The 14799-nt window shown below is 37.0% G+C and overlaps 1 protein-coding gene across 2 annotated transcripts in view; it reads left to right on the forward strand.

Moving 5' to 3' along the window:
- LOC132280214 (uncharacterized) overlaps positions 1 to 12504 on the forward strand; it is a 34792-nt gene extending 22288 nt beyond the window's left edge. The window contains exons 3-6 of one of the 2 annotated variants that reach the window (XM_059782388.1): positions 10072 to 10211; positions 10311 to 10897; positions 10985 to 11260; positions 11986 to 12504. In XM_059782388.1, the coding sequence (XP_059638371.1) occupies positions 10072 to 10211; positions 10311 to 10897; positions 10985 to 11260; positions 11986 to 11992 (1010 nt within the window). In that variant the 3' untranslated portion in view covers positions 11993 to 12504. Of the gene's footprint in view, positions 1 to 10071; positions 10212 to 10310; positions 10898 to 10984; positions 11261 to 11985 lie in introns of those variants that run through there. The other variant, XM_059782389.1, reaches the window with a different exon arrangement.
- Positions 12505 to 14799: the final 2295 nt, after the last annotated feature.

Consider the following 14799-nt stretch of genomic DNA (forward strand, 5'->3'; position numbering starts at 1 on the left):
TTGACGATGAATTCAATAAAATCAATGTGTAATAAGAACAATTTGAGCTATGTGCCCAAAAAATAAAAAAATTCTTTACAAATGGGATATATCAACTAAGAGAGGATTAGGTTAATTAATGCTGATAAATAATTTCATATGCATATGTATTAACCAAATTAAATGTGATTATGAATCTGAAATAATTATAATTTTCATTATGCACTAGTTTAAACATATATTATCATAAGTATTCATAATGAAGCACTAAATGCAACTATAAAGTTATGGATTTTGTCAAATATTTCATAATGTTGAAAAATATCGTCATGATATGATATCAAACATTCTTTTTTTCTTTTTTTGATAAGTAAAAAATATATTACAAAAACGTTCAAAAGGGGAACGCGTCCCTAATTCGCAAAAACGAAAAAGCAAAAGTCAAACCTACGGACCAATAGAGTCCAAGAGAACAAAAAAATCATCAATCGAGGAGCAAGCGTTGCGTCTAACATAACAGAAAAGAAAGCGAAGAATATGAGACTTTAGGTTTGCTAAAGACGATTCCATTCCTTTAAAATTTCTGTTATTTCTCTCTCTCCAAATGCACCACCAAACACAGTGTGGGGCGACCCTCCAAAAATCACGAGCATGACAAGTAACAGGGCATCTTCTCCAAGCATTCATTAATTGAAAAGAATGCTTAGGCATTACCCACTGAATGCCAAAAATACTGAATATGAGATTCCAACAATTAGACACAACAGGACAATGCATAAGAAAATGGTCCACGGACTCACCATCAGTTTTACAGAGACAACACCAGTTAACAATGGTATTACCTCTCTTGTGTAGATTATCCAATGTTAGAATTTTTCCCCAGGTTGCAGTCCAAACAAAGAAGGCGACTCTAAGAGGAGCTTTAGAGCGCCAAATACACTTCCATGGGAAATTATGTCCAATAAAATTAGACAAACACAAGAACATGGATCGAACTCCGTATCTACCATGAAGAGAGGGGGTCCACAAAATGTCATCACAACCTCTGCCAACATCCTTTTGTCTATACAATAGGTTCAAAAAGACGCATACTTCTGCTATCTCCCAATCCTGAAAAGAATGCCTAAAACGCACATCCCACGTAACTCCACTGTTATCAAGATGATAACAGTCAATTACGTAAGCATGCTTATTATTGGTTATACAAAAGAGACGAGGAAAGGAAAGTGACAACAACTAATCACCACACTATAAGTCTTCCCCAAATCTAACATTCGTACCATTACGAACCTTGAACTGAATATGGGTGGAAAACACATCCCAACCTTTTCGAATGAACTTCCAAACGCCAACGCCTCCATTGATAGATACAGGACGAGAGGACCAAACTCCACTCTCCTCCCCAAAACGACACGAGATAACTCTTCTCCATTGTCGATGACGCTCTTTACCGAACCTCCATAACCACTTCCCCAATAAGGCTCTATTAAAAGAGACCAACTTCCGAATGCCTAAACCGCCAAACTTCAAAGGTTTGTAAACTTGCTCCCAATTAACAAGATGATACTTAAACTCCTCTCCTTTTCCACCCCAAAGAAAATCTCTCTGAATTTTTTCAATCCGTTCAGCAGCAGAGCACGGGATTTGAAACAAGGATAAAAAATATGTGGGAAGGGACAAGAGGGTGCTCTTAATAAGAGTGACCTTCCTCCCTTTCGAAAGATATTGTTTTTTCCATCCTGTCAATCTTTTTTCATACGTGTTAATTATCGGATCCCAAGTCCCCACTCTTCTAGAGGAGACTCCCAAAGGTAATCCCAGATAAGGGAGTGGAAAAGCACCCACTCCACACTCAAGAACTGCAGCTAAGGTGGAAATATCAAAAACATCCCCCACTGGGACAAGCACACTCGTTCCAACATTAATCTTAAGACCAGACACCGCTTGGAAGCATGTAAGAATGCACCTCAAATACCTGAGTTGGGAAACATCAGCATCACAAAAAACCAAGGTATCATCTGCAGACAACAAATGGGATATCTCAATCTGATTAGCAACATCTCTACCAACTGTGAATCCCCCTATGTAACCCAGATCCTCTGCTTTTTTCATTAATCTGCTCAATCCCTCCATAACAATAAGGAATAGAAAAGACGACAAAGGATCTCCTTGTCTCAAACCACGCGAACTCGAGAAAAAACCAGCAGGAGAGCCGTTCACAAGCACAGAGAACATAATGGACGAGATGCAAGATTCAATCCATTTTATCCATCGATCCCCGAACCCCATTCTTCGAAGCAAGTAAAGAAGAAATTTCCAAGTCACGTGATCATAGACTTTCTCGATATCAAGTTTGCATTAGACACCAGGAATTTCACTCTTCAACCTAGGTTCAACACATTCTCCTGCGATAATAACGAAATCTAAAATCTGCACCAACAAAAGCATTTTGTGACTCTGAAATAATTCCATCCAAAACATTTCGCATTCTAAGAACAAGGACCTCGGCACTAAGCTTATACATACATCCCACTAGACTGATTGGCCGGAAGACCTTAATGTCAGAGGCGTCGCCCTTCTTAGGAATAAGAGCAATGAAAGATGCATTCAATTATTTTTCAAATGTGCCATGAGAATAAAAATCCTGAAACGTGCCCATTACCATAGTTATTAAAGGCATTAGGACCACTGAGGCGCTAGAGTTCCCTTGGAGCCTAGGCGCGAGATGCACAGCGAGGCGCACGCCCGAGTGATATGAGGCGCACTAGTAAAAATTTAAAACAATAATTCTTAGCAAAAAGAACACAATTAAACAATAAACATCCAGTAATAAAAACACTAACTATATCACAATTAAACCAATAAAGTAACCAGCAAAATAGCCCAATTGAAACAATAAAGCTCCATTAAGAAAAACTGCAAATAGAAGGTATTTAGTTTCAGTTTTGAGTCATAAAACCAAACAATCTTAAAGGAAGAAGAAAAAAACAGAACAGAAAAAGAAAAAAGAAAAAAAAAAAAGCAGGAATGGTAAATTTATTTTATTCTTTTATTGCACAAGAAGACAAAGTTCATTGCAACAAACTACTCCCCTTTATTTCTTTCTCTTTTTGGTCTTTCTTTATTTGTTCCACTCTCTCACGTTTCTATGTTGTATCCATTTTTATTTGATCATTGCATTTCTTTTCTTTATTTTATTCTTTTATTGCACAAGAAGACAAATTTACAAAAGCTTCTTTTTATTCCAGCACATGTGTGCTGAACAGAATTCTTTTATTACACAAGAAGACAAAGTTGACTACAACAAACTACACCCTTTTTCTTTCTTTCTCTGCTTTTGGTCTTCCTTTACTTGTTCCACTGTCTCACATTTCTATGTTGCTTTTCTTTATTTTATTCTTTTATTGCATAAGAAGACAAATTTACAGCACATGGAAAAAGCTGAACAACACATGGAAAAGTGAACAGCACATGGAAAAAGCTGAATAACACATGGATAAGTAATTAGGCGCGCCTAGGCGCTCCTGAATAAAAGCACGAAGCGCATCCTAGGCGTGCGCCTAATGAAAGTCACTGCGCCTAGGCTATTATGAGGCGCAATTCATGCGCTTGTAAGTGCCTAGTGCCTAGGCGCGCGCCCAGGGCTTTATCACCATTACAATTGGATAACGCCTTAAGAACTTCCTCTTCAGAGAACGGAACCTCAAGCCTATCACTATCCAGCATAGAAATAGCATCGAAATGCAAACCGTCAAGTTTAGGTCTCCATCCCAAAGTCTCGGTATAGAGCTGCTGATAAAAAGAAACAATTCACCCACGCACCTCATCTTTTTTCCACAATTCTGAACCATTCACACGAATGTGCCCAATGTTATTGTATCTTCTATGAGCGTTAGCAAGCCTGTGAAAGAATTTAGTATTGCGGTCGTCTTCTTTGAGCCACAGAGCTCGAGATTTATGACGCCACGAAATCTCCTCCATAACAGCAATCTCAGCAAAAGTCGCCAGACAAGATGCTCTTTTAGAGCGCAGAGACTCCGAGCCTTGCCCTAGCTCATCAAGACGATCAAGTTCAGCAATATCAGCCAGGACTCTATTTTTCTTCCATTCAAGATTCCCAAACACCTCTTTGTTCCACTTCTTAAGCTCATATTTGAGAATCTGAAACTTCTTAGCAAGCACATAACTGGTGGAGCCTGTAAACGTTGCTTTTACCCACCAGGACTGGACCTTCCCTTGGAAGTCCTCAGCTCTCAACCACATATTTTCGAAGCGAAATGGTGTGCGTCTAGATGTCATACCTCCACAACCTGAGTGACATCCGGGAACTTCTCCTCCCAATCTCCAAAAATTAGGAATCTATCTAGCCTCGATAGAGTAACTGGGTCTCTGCCGCTAGACCAAGTGAAAGTTGCCCCTTCCAATGGCAAATCAATAAGAAGGTGACCATCAATAAAGTCAGAGAACTGGGTCATCTCCGGAGACCACCTCCCCCCTGTGGATCTCTTAAATGGAGATCGAACAGAATTGAAGTCCCCGCCTAAGCACCAAGGCAAGGACGACAATTCCTTAATGTAACTGAGTTCTTGCCAAAAAAACAGGTCTTTCACAATCAATAACGGGTCTATAAACTCCAGAAAAGACCTAACTGAAATTATCATCTTCCGTCTGAAATACTCATGACGAAGAAATAGCCCTTTCCAGAAATTCGTTCCGGACATCCATTTGCGATCCCACATAATAAGAATGCCGCCCGATGTGCTGGAGGCGTTCAACGCTTCCCAATCCACGAACCTAATTCCCCAAAGGCTTCTAACCACATCAGTAGTAATAGAAGCCAACTTGGTTTCTTGCAAACATATAACATGGGCATTCCACTTCCTCACAGCAACTTTAATTCACGGACGTTCCATGTAATAATTCGTATCTTCATTGAGAACCAAAAATAATCAATGCCCTTCCTCCCTGCTTCCCACTCCTGGTCCTTCCCCTTTCTTTATTCACTCCATCCTTCCCTTCGTAATTAACATTGGAAATAAGGTTCTTAACCTCCTGATCTCCTTTCCGATGTGCATGTTTCCTATCTTTATCAACTTTTGTGCTTTTAAAGGTCCCTGTATTGTTATTTCCTGCCACAATAGCTTGAAGAATGGATTGTGTTCGGTCATCATCACCTTCTGAGGAGACACCCAAAGCTTCACTGACCTTGCCAATATTATCAAACACCTAGTCCATACCCAAATCGTTTGTCGTCTCTAGACAATTAGGGTGCACAGTTGCTAAGGGTTCCATAATGTCCACGTCAGATTGATCAATATCCCAGGCAAGAGGACAGATTTGTTGAGAAGAAAATTGATCTTCAAACTCCTCCCCTTTGCTTTCAACACTGTTCTGATACAAGTTTAATTGCAGATTCAGCTATGTTCCATGGTCATCCGTAAAATTTGTCATCAAATCATGGGTGTAATTCGTCCTAGTCACAGAGGGTAGACCATTTAAGCCTTTTAGAGCAACAAAGAGCTTAAGTTCGTTAAGTAAAGTCATGGCTAATCATCTGTCAGCTTGAAATGAAGGTCCCGTCCTACACATACTGTGACCTTATTGGAACAACCAACACTTCCGGACGTGATCATTGAAGACAATGACTCTTCAGCCCGTGGAACAATGGCCTCAGAAAAACCCCTCTTATGATCCAAACGATCCTCCACACCATCGCCACCATTTCCCATCACCTCACAAGAAGGGGTAGAAAATGAGCTCTTAGAATGAGAAACAGAGGTCAAACCTGGCGAAGGAGAAGGAGAAGGAGAAGGAGAGCATGCTACCCATTTATGTTTTTCAGTACGAGTCCATCGAGTGCCTTGGTGACTAGCTGAAGCAACTGGCCGTCTCCACTTTTCTTTCTCAGTCCGACGCTAAAATGAAGAAGAGGAGAGAGTTTGGTTTTGGATTTGAGCTTGAACCTGGGCTTGTCTTTTAGATGGATCTGGTTCGTTAAGAAAGGAAACAGAAAGGGAGTTGGGTCCTCTAAATACCCGTCTTTTAGTGTGGGCTGTCTTAGGCCCAAAGTCAGGCTTGAACTTGAGCCCATTCCTCCCAGACCCAAAACTTAACACTTTAGCTTGCCCTGAACCCCTCCGACCCAAATCAACCTTAGGCCAATTTGTGCGGCCCAGCCCAAGCTCTTCACCAACCCTTGTAGATAAGGATAGGGATGAATCTGGAAGTGAGCCTCTACGAGCGCCACGTGTAATTTTATTCTTGTCAGCTGCAACGCGCGTAACCGGCGCGTCTCGGCTACTTGATTCCTCGCACAAATTTCACCGCCCTTTGAAGTTCTCTATCTTTCAGCCATTGTTGGATCTGTTGCACCCCTTCCTTCCCTTTGTTAAGAAGCGAATTCCATCCTTCCTCAGTCATAAGATGAGACCCATCACTGCCTTCAAGACTCTTTGTCGAGGGAACCAACTCCGGCGCGACTTCTTCCCAGATCGCCACCTTGTAACAGAAGGTGTCATCATTAATAAACACGAATTGTGGACAGGTCGATCCTATTCTCACTGTAATCCGAACGCTTTCGGCGTCCCTTGTTTCATCAGCAACAACTCCCATAAATCCGCCGCACAACTCCCTTACTTCAACAAATAAAGCATGACACCATAGGTGAAGGGGCAGTCCAAACATCCGGATCTGTTTGAGACCTTTGTCTCTAAGGACGCCGCAACAACCAACCCTAAAAGACCACACATCGATCCGCAAGGTTGCAGATCCCCATTGACGCCGGCCTTCCTTCAACACACGTTGAGCTTCTGCCTGAGAAGGAAACCTGAATAGGAGCAACGAATCGGATAAGGGAGTAATCCCCACTCCACAGGACGTATTCCATGCTCACGCTGCTCCTTCCTCCACCCGATCACATCCCCCAACTTCCTTGTCAAAACGACCGACCAAGCAAGGTGAGAGAATTGATTTCCTCCCTCCGACGGGCTCCTCGTCGATGTACAAAGACGGCCCTCGATGTGGAACTGCTGACTTCACATCCCTTCTCAGTGAAATTCTTGGAATCCTTGCAATTTCTAAAGAAGATTTCATCGCAAACTGAAACTGAAAAACAAAATCACATTTGCCTTGAAATCGCCCCTAGTGGGGTGAAATTGCCTATAGTGACATTCTAATTTAGTAGTCATTTGATAAAAGAACAATGATATGAATAAATTATTGAAAAATAGAGAACAAATTTCACTTACCTTAAAATATTCTGTTCATCTCTGTCAGGTGTCCCAACGGTAGGGGGAATCAAGAGAGGTAAGTGGAATTTACCTAAAAATTAAAAGACACTTTTTTTTTTGGCTTGGGACATACTAAAAAGTGCATGCCAGTGAGCCTGACTGAAGGGGCTTGGCCTTTACTAGGTCAAGGCTCTCTAGATGAGCCTCGACAAGCTTGGGGCTTTTTTAGAGCCTAGGTGTGCCCTTAACAACTATGGTATGGGATGACACTATTGCAATCCAAGCACGATTAGTCAAATGTAAACACGCTTATTTCATGTCGTATCAGTTATTGTCACTCCTACCTAGTATTTTTATTTCGGGTTGGATCAGTAATAGCAGGTTCATTCTTGTTTGAGGTGGTGGTCTATGTTTTCAAAATTTTAAAACCTAGACCGAATGCTTGCATTTATGATTGGATCATTAATAGCAGGCCCATAGGTTTGCGGCACATGTCGTGTGACTTCTCTCCCATTGCCATCCCCTATATGCCATGTTGCAACCGAGCTGCCTCCCACCCCTTTTTGGTTGTTAAGAAGACCCTCTCCTTTTGTTCGCCTCTTCTTTTTACGTGCTTCAGGCGCTTGCAAAGACCCTTGTCCCCAACCTCTCTTGTCCCTTTTACCTCTACTTCTCATATTTCACTTTCCGGCATACTTCCGATGCACACTTGGCTTCGTCCTTCTCTCACCACCAATCCTTCTCTTGAGTTAACAACTTCTCATGTTGATCTCTGAGCGATGCTACTGTCAAAGTCAATTCTGACATGGTTCTTCCAACACAGCCACCTGATAAAACACCTTCCCGTCCCCCGCCATCACAAAAGCGGGTATCTCCTCTCTGTCCAGGCCTAAAACTTTATTCTTTTCATGTTTACCATTTCATTTGCTTTTACGCCCTTAAAATCACCACATAGATCCCCAATTGCAACGAATTGTGGATGGCACCATAGATGGAGCTGCACACCATACAATAGAATTCGCCATTCCTTGCTCTTCCTCATAATTCCAGAGAATCCCACTCTGTATTTAAAAAAGCATCTCCCCATTATGGTTTTCCCTTTTTTAAAACCTTATTTGCCTCATTGCGAGAATGTAGCTTGAATAGAAGTATTGGGTCCCCGGCAATGAAGTCACACACCCCAGTCATCACCATTCAAGACTTCATAGTCCACTCTTCTGTCTTCTCGAGGCTTGCGATTTCTTTGTAGAAAAAACCAAAAAGGCACATTTATTAAGTCTCTTTCCTTCTCTCGGCACTCCCACATCCACTTTGAATATGTGCCCTCCGTTTGACGACAATAGCCCGAAAGTGAGAATGCGAGGTAGTCTTACTACCTCCAAAAAGCTTCTCCTCTTCATACCGACTTGTCACAAACATAAGATCACGCTAAAGACAGGTCGACGCTTATCCTTGACCTCTCTATCGCACAAAGAATATAATGCAACTCTCTATTGCTGAAGATATCTTGAAATGCTGATGCTCAGTCTTTATAAGTAACATTACATCGTCTATCAACAGAATTTTGTTTCATTACTTCTAATCCATGCCTTGGACTTGGAGTACTATTGCCCAGTTGCGAAGGTCAAATTGCAGTCTTTTATTTCTATCGTTCCAGAACATCAATTCCATGCTTGTCATTGCTAGTTTTAAAAAATGAAGACAAAAGCCCGTAATGAGAGCATATTGTTCACAGCATGAAATGTTTCGAATATCTAATTCATTCTGAATTTTTGCATTGTGTTTAGCTATAACTTCCCTCTTCTAGGGAATTTTATTATTATCATAGTTAGTAAATTACGCTAAGGAAAAAGAGGAGAAGAAGGATTCGGGAACGTATGAGTATAATTCGATTTTTTTTTGATACATTGCAAAATTCGGCCAAATAAACGGAAAAGAAAAATACGAATACGGATACATACATGTATAACACGTATGAGCTGAAAATTCGGGACAAAAAATTAAGCTATACACATCTTAGTTATTTTCTTCTATATCATATACTTGTAAAGACAATAAAAGAAAATGTTACAATTAATAAAATAAATCCCATTTTATGCAAATTTACACCGTATGCCTCAACTTCCATCGTAGAATCTGGTATTAGCTTCGTGCATAAAGTTGAGTAAGTTGGTAATTTGTATGATTGAGGCATACAACGTAAGTTCTAGGACTCAACTACAAATACACTCTTCACGAAATCAATAAAAGATCGAGTCTAAACCACATTGAATTGAATATCATTCGAAATAATATGCTTAGCAATTTTTTTATTTACCTCACTCCTATTTATTTTCTTAATTATTTCTGGCATGGTAGATTTGATGTGAACCCTTTGAAGATGAGGGGGGAAATTTAACAAGTGTACTTTGTTCAACATCAGTTGAAGTAATGTAGTCTTAACTTTTTTTTTTGGTTCAGACCACCGGTTGCTAATAATGCAGCTGTTTGAGAAATAGTGCTTGAGAAAAATATAGAATTAAAATTGAAATGTAAATAAAAAATAATTGGGTTATCAGGAAACATAAAATAGATAAATAAATAAATGAATTAAAGGGCTAAACATATAAAATCGTTTCATTTGGGTTAATAGTGAAAACCGTATCTTTCAAACTTCAATTTCAAGCGGGAGTATTTCCCAAAGCATCGTACGTACTCTAATTTGTGAATTTACTTCCAGGATTGTCATTTCTATTTTTGTACCTGATTCTTAAAAACAATCAAGAAAGATTTTGGCTTCATGTGATTAAAATGTTTATCTTTTCGTTGTTATTTGTTACTATATTTTTGCCTTTAATGCTGTTTTTATATTTTGCCTCCTTAGGAATCCTTAATCGTATGGTGCGTGCCATTTACATCAAGGAAGGAAATTTTCCAAACATTGACAATTTTATTGCAAGTTCTGTATCTTATATCAACGAAGGAAATTTTAAAAGCATCCACAATTGCATCCCCAATTTAGTCGTAAGTTCAATATATACGTAACTTTAATTTTTTTTTTTTTTTTTTATCTAATTCAGATTATTTTTTTAACAAATATATTGTTTGATCATTAAACAACAGGTTTTTTGTGGACCCCAACAACTTTTTTTCGAACAGAAGCACAACATTATATTAGAAAATTATGGGTTGTTCAAAAAGGGCAACACTGATTGGCATGTGGCTGGGGTTTCCAAGACGAGATATATCTCAATAGATGACTTCATGTCGTTAATTCTATGGATTCCTAAAAAGTACAAAAAAAGGATTTATAATTACCTGTTTAATCAGCAAATTTATGTTTTGGAGAGTTCTCCAATGACACTATTAAAATACTCAGTACTCTGTTCTTGGAGAGCACCAGTCGATGGACAATACAAGTTAAATGTTTCTGTGTTTTTTAAGAAAAATCTTGGTGGGACCAAGGAAGCTTTTTGTGGAGAAGTATTAAGAGATTGTAGGGGAAGGATTTTGGAAATTTTCTATAAGCCATTTCCAGATGCAACATCTAGAGATGAAGTATTCTTACTTGGAGTGCTTCATGGGATAGATGAAATTCTTAAAAGGAGATCGGAAGCAAAGTATATATTATTGGAGATTAACCATAAAAAAATTGTCAAGGTGCTAAATCGTGAGAAGGATAGACCAATTGAATGTCTTGGACTTTATCAGTAAGTTTTTTGTATAAAGTTCGAGTTTATTCTTAAAATTTATATTCAAGTTTCCAATTATATTGATATAAAACTATTGTGATGCAGCAAAATTTTTGGTTTGTTAGAATTTGATAAACATGATATATTGTTTCAATATTCTCAAGGAAACACGGTAGCTAATAGAGTTGCGTATATAGCTTCGCATCTGACCGTGGGACAGAGTTTTCCCATAGGCGATAGAGGTTTTGAAACAGAAGTCAGGTATGATCGATTGAATATTCCACGATATGAGATCGTCCCGAAAGAAAGGATTGAAGTTGAAGAATCGTCTGAGGAGGAATCATCCGATGAGGAATCGTCCAATGAGGAATTTGAAGTCAGGTACTTTTACTTTTCTTATAGTATTTTAAATTCCTGAAATGAGAAAGTAATTACTGTGATCTTGTGTTGCTCACCCGGCATTAGAAACAAAAATAAATAATAAGGGGAAATTTAAATTTCTCTATTTCATCATTATTAAAGTAATCCTAGTAAGTTCGTGTTTTCTATATATTCTAGACTCCATCATGACAATCACACTTATTTCTGCTCCTATAAGCCTATTTTTACTTCTACAATTTTCTTTACCTTTATTCAAGTAAGTTATAAAGTTATCTAGGAGAAAAGAATTGTTAGCTGAATATATTTTCTGCAGATTGTTATCTGGTTCATTATGCTAGCAACGAGTAGCTTATGAGCTGATCACAATAACAATGCCCTTTCACTGATTGTTCTACTCCAGTTTGTGCCCGCACTATATTTGATTTTCCTATTAAGTTAACTACTTATTAAAGCAACTGGTGTCGTCACAAAACCAGTTTTTAGCAAGGAATGCATATAATCTGATATTGTACATGTTTGCTTACCATGTAACTTTAAATTAAATCAATTTATGTTATTTATTTGTCACTTTATGCTTTTAACCAATTTAGTTTAAAACTTATACCAATGTTATGCCATTTGTGCTCATTTTTATCACTTTAATATTCCTTTTCTCCCTATTTTTTCTCCGCTCTCGAGAGTTACGTAATTGTGTTGGAACTGATGATTCAATTTTGTTCTTCCAGGTTTTAGGGGCACCATGGTATTTGCTGTCGGTGGACTGGTATGTATCGTGCTGGAAATCATATTGCAAAAAAGATTTTAGCCCTACAAAATGCCTTCTTAATTATTTGGAAAATTGGAATGTGACGCTCTTGACCATGATGAGGATTGCAAGAATTGGGCCAGTAGTACAAACGTTTTTAAGAGTTGGATCCTGACAATCATGATCACTTTCAAGTATGTAATATTTTAAAAATGCAGTGACAAAGTTTCCTGAAAGAGTCAAAGTTTCTTGAAAAGTCGGCTGGGTTTCCAGAACTTTAGGAATGTTTTCTCCAATTTTTTATTACTTGTATCCACAAACAACGAGGTTGTCTTTATTTCATTATTAGCAATTAGCATCAGTTCTGTATCCATTTTGAAAGTAATAATTCTCGTTCCATAAAACTTAAATGTGGAACGTCCCAATGTAAATTTGCATAACAATTATCATATTAGGTGTCATCCAGCATGAATAATAGGCTAATTATTTGTTTGTATCTTATCATGTTTGGATGTCTTTCTTTTCCTGTACAATTTTAATTTTATACCTTATATATATCGAAAATGATTTCTTGTTTGCTAATGAGCAAGAAATTCAATCACGTTATACACGGTTCCTTAGATATGATAGCTATATATAGAGGGTTTGGTACAGAAAATTCCCTTACTAAATAAAAAATATGCAAGAAACACCCTTATTAGAAGAAGAAAAAAAAAAAAAAAAAAAAATTGAATATAACTCGTGTTATTAGTCTTTTGAGCAATTTGTCCCTTATTTGAATGGGTTCGTTGAAAAAAAGGCGGTTTAGTGATGCTATTTTTTTAATTTTTTTTTTCAAAAGTGCCATTTTTGTTTGACAAGAATGTCCCTACTAATTCTGTATATATTTGAACACTAAATGGTTTTGTTTGGATGTGTTTCAAGACCTGTCCAATGAAAACTCTTTATATGTTGTCAAAGTCTATCTTTCTAAAAATATATTCTCTCTAAAAATATTTGGGTGTGTTTCAAGACTTGTCTAAGGAAAACTCTCTATCTGTTGTCATAGTTATCTCTTTAAAAAGTCTATCTCTTTAAAAATATATTCTCTCTCTAAAATATTTTTTGTGGCCGCCGATATTATCTCTATTTTTAATTTTTTTTGCCGCCGATATTATCTCTATTTCTATTTTTTTTCTTAATTTAATTTATTTTTTTATTTTATTTAATTTATTATTTTTTTTTGTGCCTATATTATCTCCTCTTCAAATGATAGATGCACTATCTTTTATTGTAAATGAATGAGCCTCCCTTAATTATACACACACATATATATATAATAATAATATTATTAAATAAATGGATTTGCTTTGATGCAAATTGTTATCAGATGAACTTCAGATTTTTATAAAATTAAAATTTTGATCTAGTTACTTTTTGGCTGAACACAAACTCAAGCAACATATATATATTTTTTTTATTTATTTAAAAAAATTGTTTATTTTATTAATGTCTATTTTTATCATTAACATTTTTTTTTTTTTTTTTTTTTCCAAGTCGGTTTACCTTTAACTTTTCAAGCACGTTTTTCTCAAAAATCATTAATAAGTAGGATAAAATGCAGTTAAAAAAAAATTATAATTGATAGGTGAGATTAACGTGTAGTTAGTGGCGTATGTCTATAATTTTTTTTTTTTTTTTTAGCAATTATAGATTTATATATAGATATTCTTGAATGTATTAGAAGGACAATGGTTGAATTTGGTAAAAGCCTAAAAGGTAACTAGATACCCACATTCTAATTTTGTTTTAAATATTGGGACATTGATTTGTAATCCTTATATTATATATTGCACATCTTACATATTATGAAGGGATTTTTTTTTTTTCCTAGTTCTCACACACACGTCTTCACTGAGACTCGAACCCCTAATCTCCCTTGGAAAGTAGGGGTCTGGTACTGGCCACTGACCTGTTGATTATTATGAAGGGATGTTTTGCACTTAACTATATATATATATATACACACACACACACACACACACACACACATATATGCATTTTTGGTCAACTACTCATGGCTCGTAATGGAAAAATGCAAATAAATTGAGCACCCTCTTGGATTGAAGGTATGAATTCAATATTTTTTTTTAAATTTTTAAATTTTTTTTTTATTTTTTCAATATATATATTTTTAGCTTTTGTATAAGGCATTCCTTGAATAGAACATCATCGATTAATAATCATATATAAGACTTGTCAAATTTAGTTTTGAAGATATCCACTTTATCAATTTTGTCACCTTCACTTCTTTTGACTCCAATTCCGAATCATAGATTCCAACTAACAATTCGGATTCGGACTCGCGCTCCAAACAACAACTTCCTCACGCCCAGAAATCATGGACGCAAATCCTCTGATGTAATTATTCCAGCAGTTTTTTGCTGTCCATTGTCCAGTGGCCTTGGTTTGGCCACGTATTTCTTCATAAAATAGACACTAAGTCCGCGTTTGGCAATTACACTACCATTTATAAGTAACATTTTACCGCCATTTATAAGTAATATCATAGGAATCTAAAAAGTAACATCATCATTTGTAAAAGGGAACATCACCACTTAGGTAATATATAAATATTTAAGTAATATGTAAATATATATATATATACATATACAAGAACGCTTTGAGCTCAAGGTACTGAATATATACAAGTATATATAACATCACCATGTTGAATTGAGTTAGATTTATGTGTGACTATTAGTTTTTCAGCATTATGTAAATACCTTTTTTTGATAGTGAAGGTGGTGAGTGT

The sequence above is a fragment of the Cornus florida genome, unplaced genomic scaffold (assembly GCF_030987335.1).
Source record: "Cornus florida cultivar Cherokee Brave unplaced genomic scaffold, ASM3098733v1 CherokeeBrave_3.0.0_Hap2_Chr10, whole genome shotgun sequence".
Lineage (NCBI taxonomy): Eukaryota > Viridiplantae > Streptophyta > Magnoliopsida > Cornales > Cornaceae > Cornus > Cornus florida.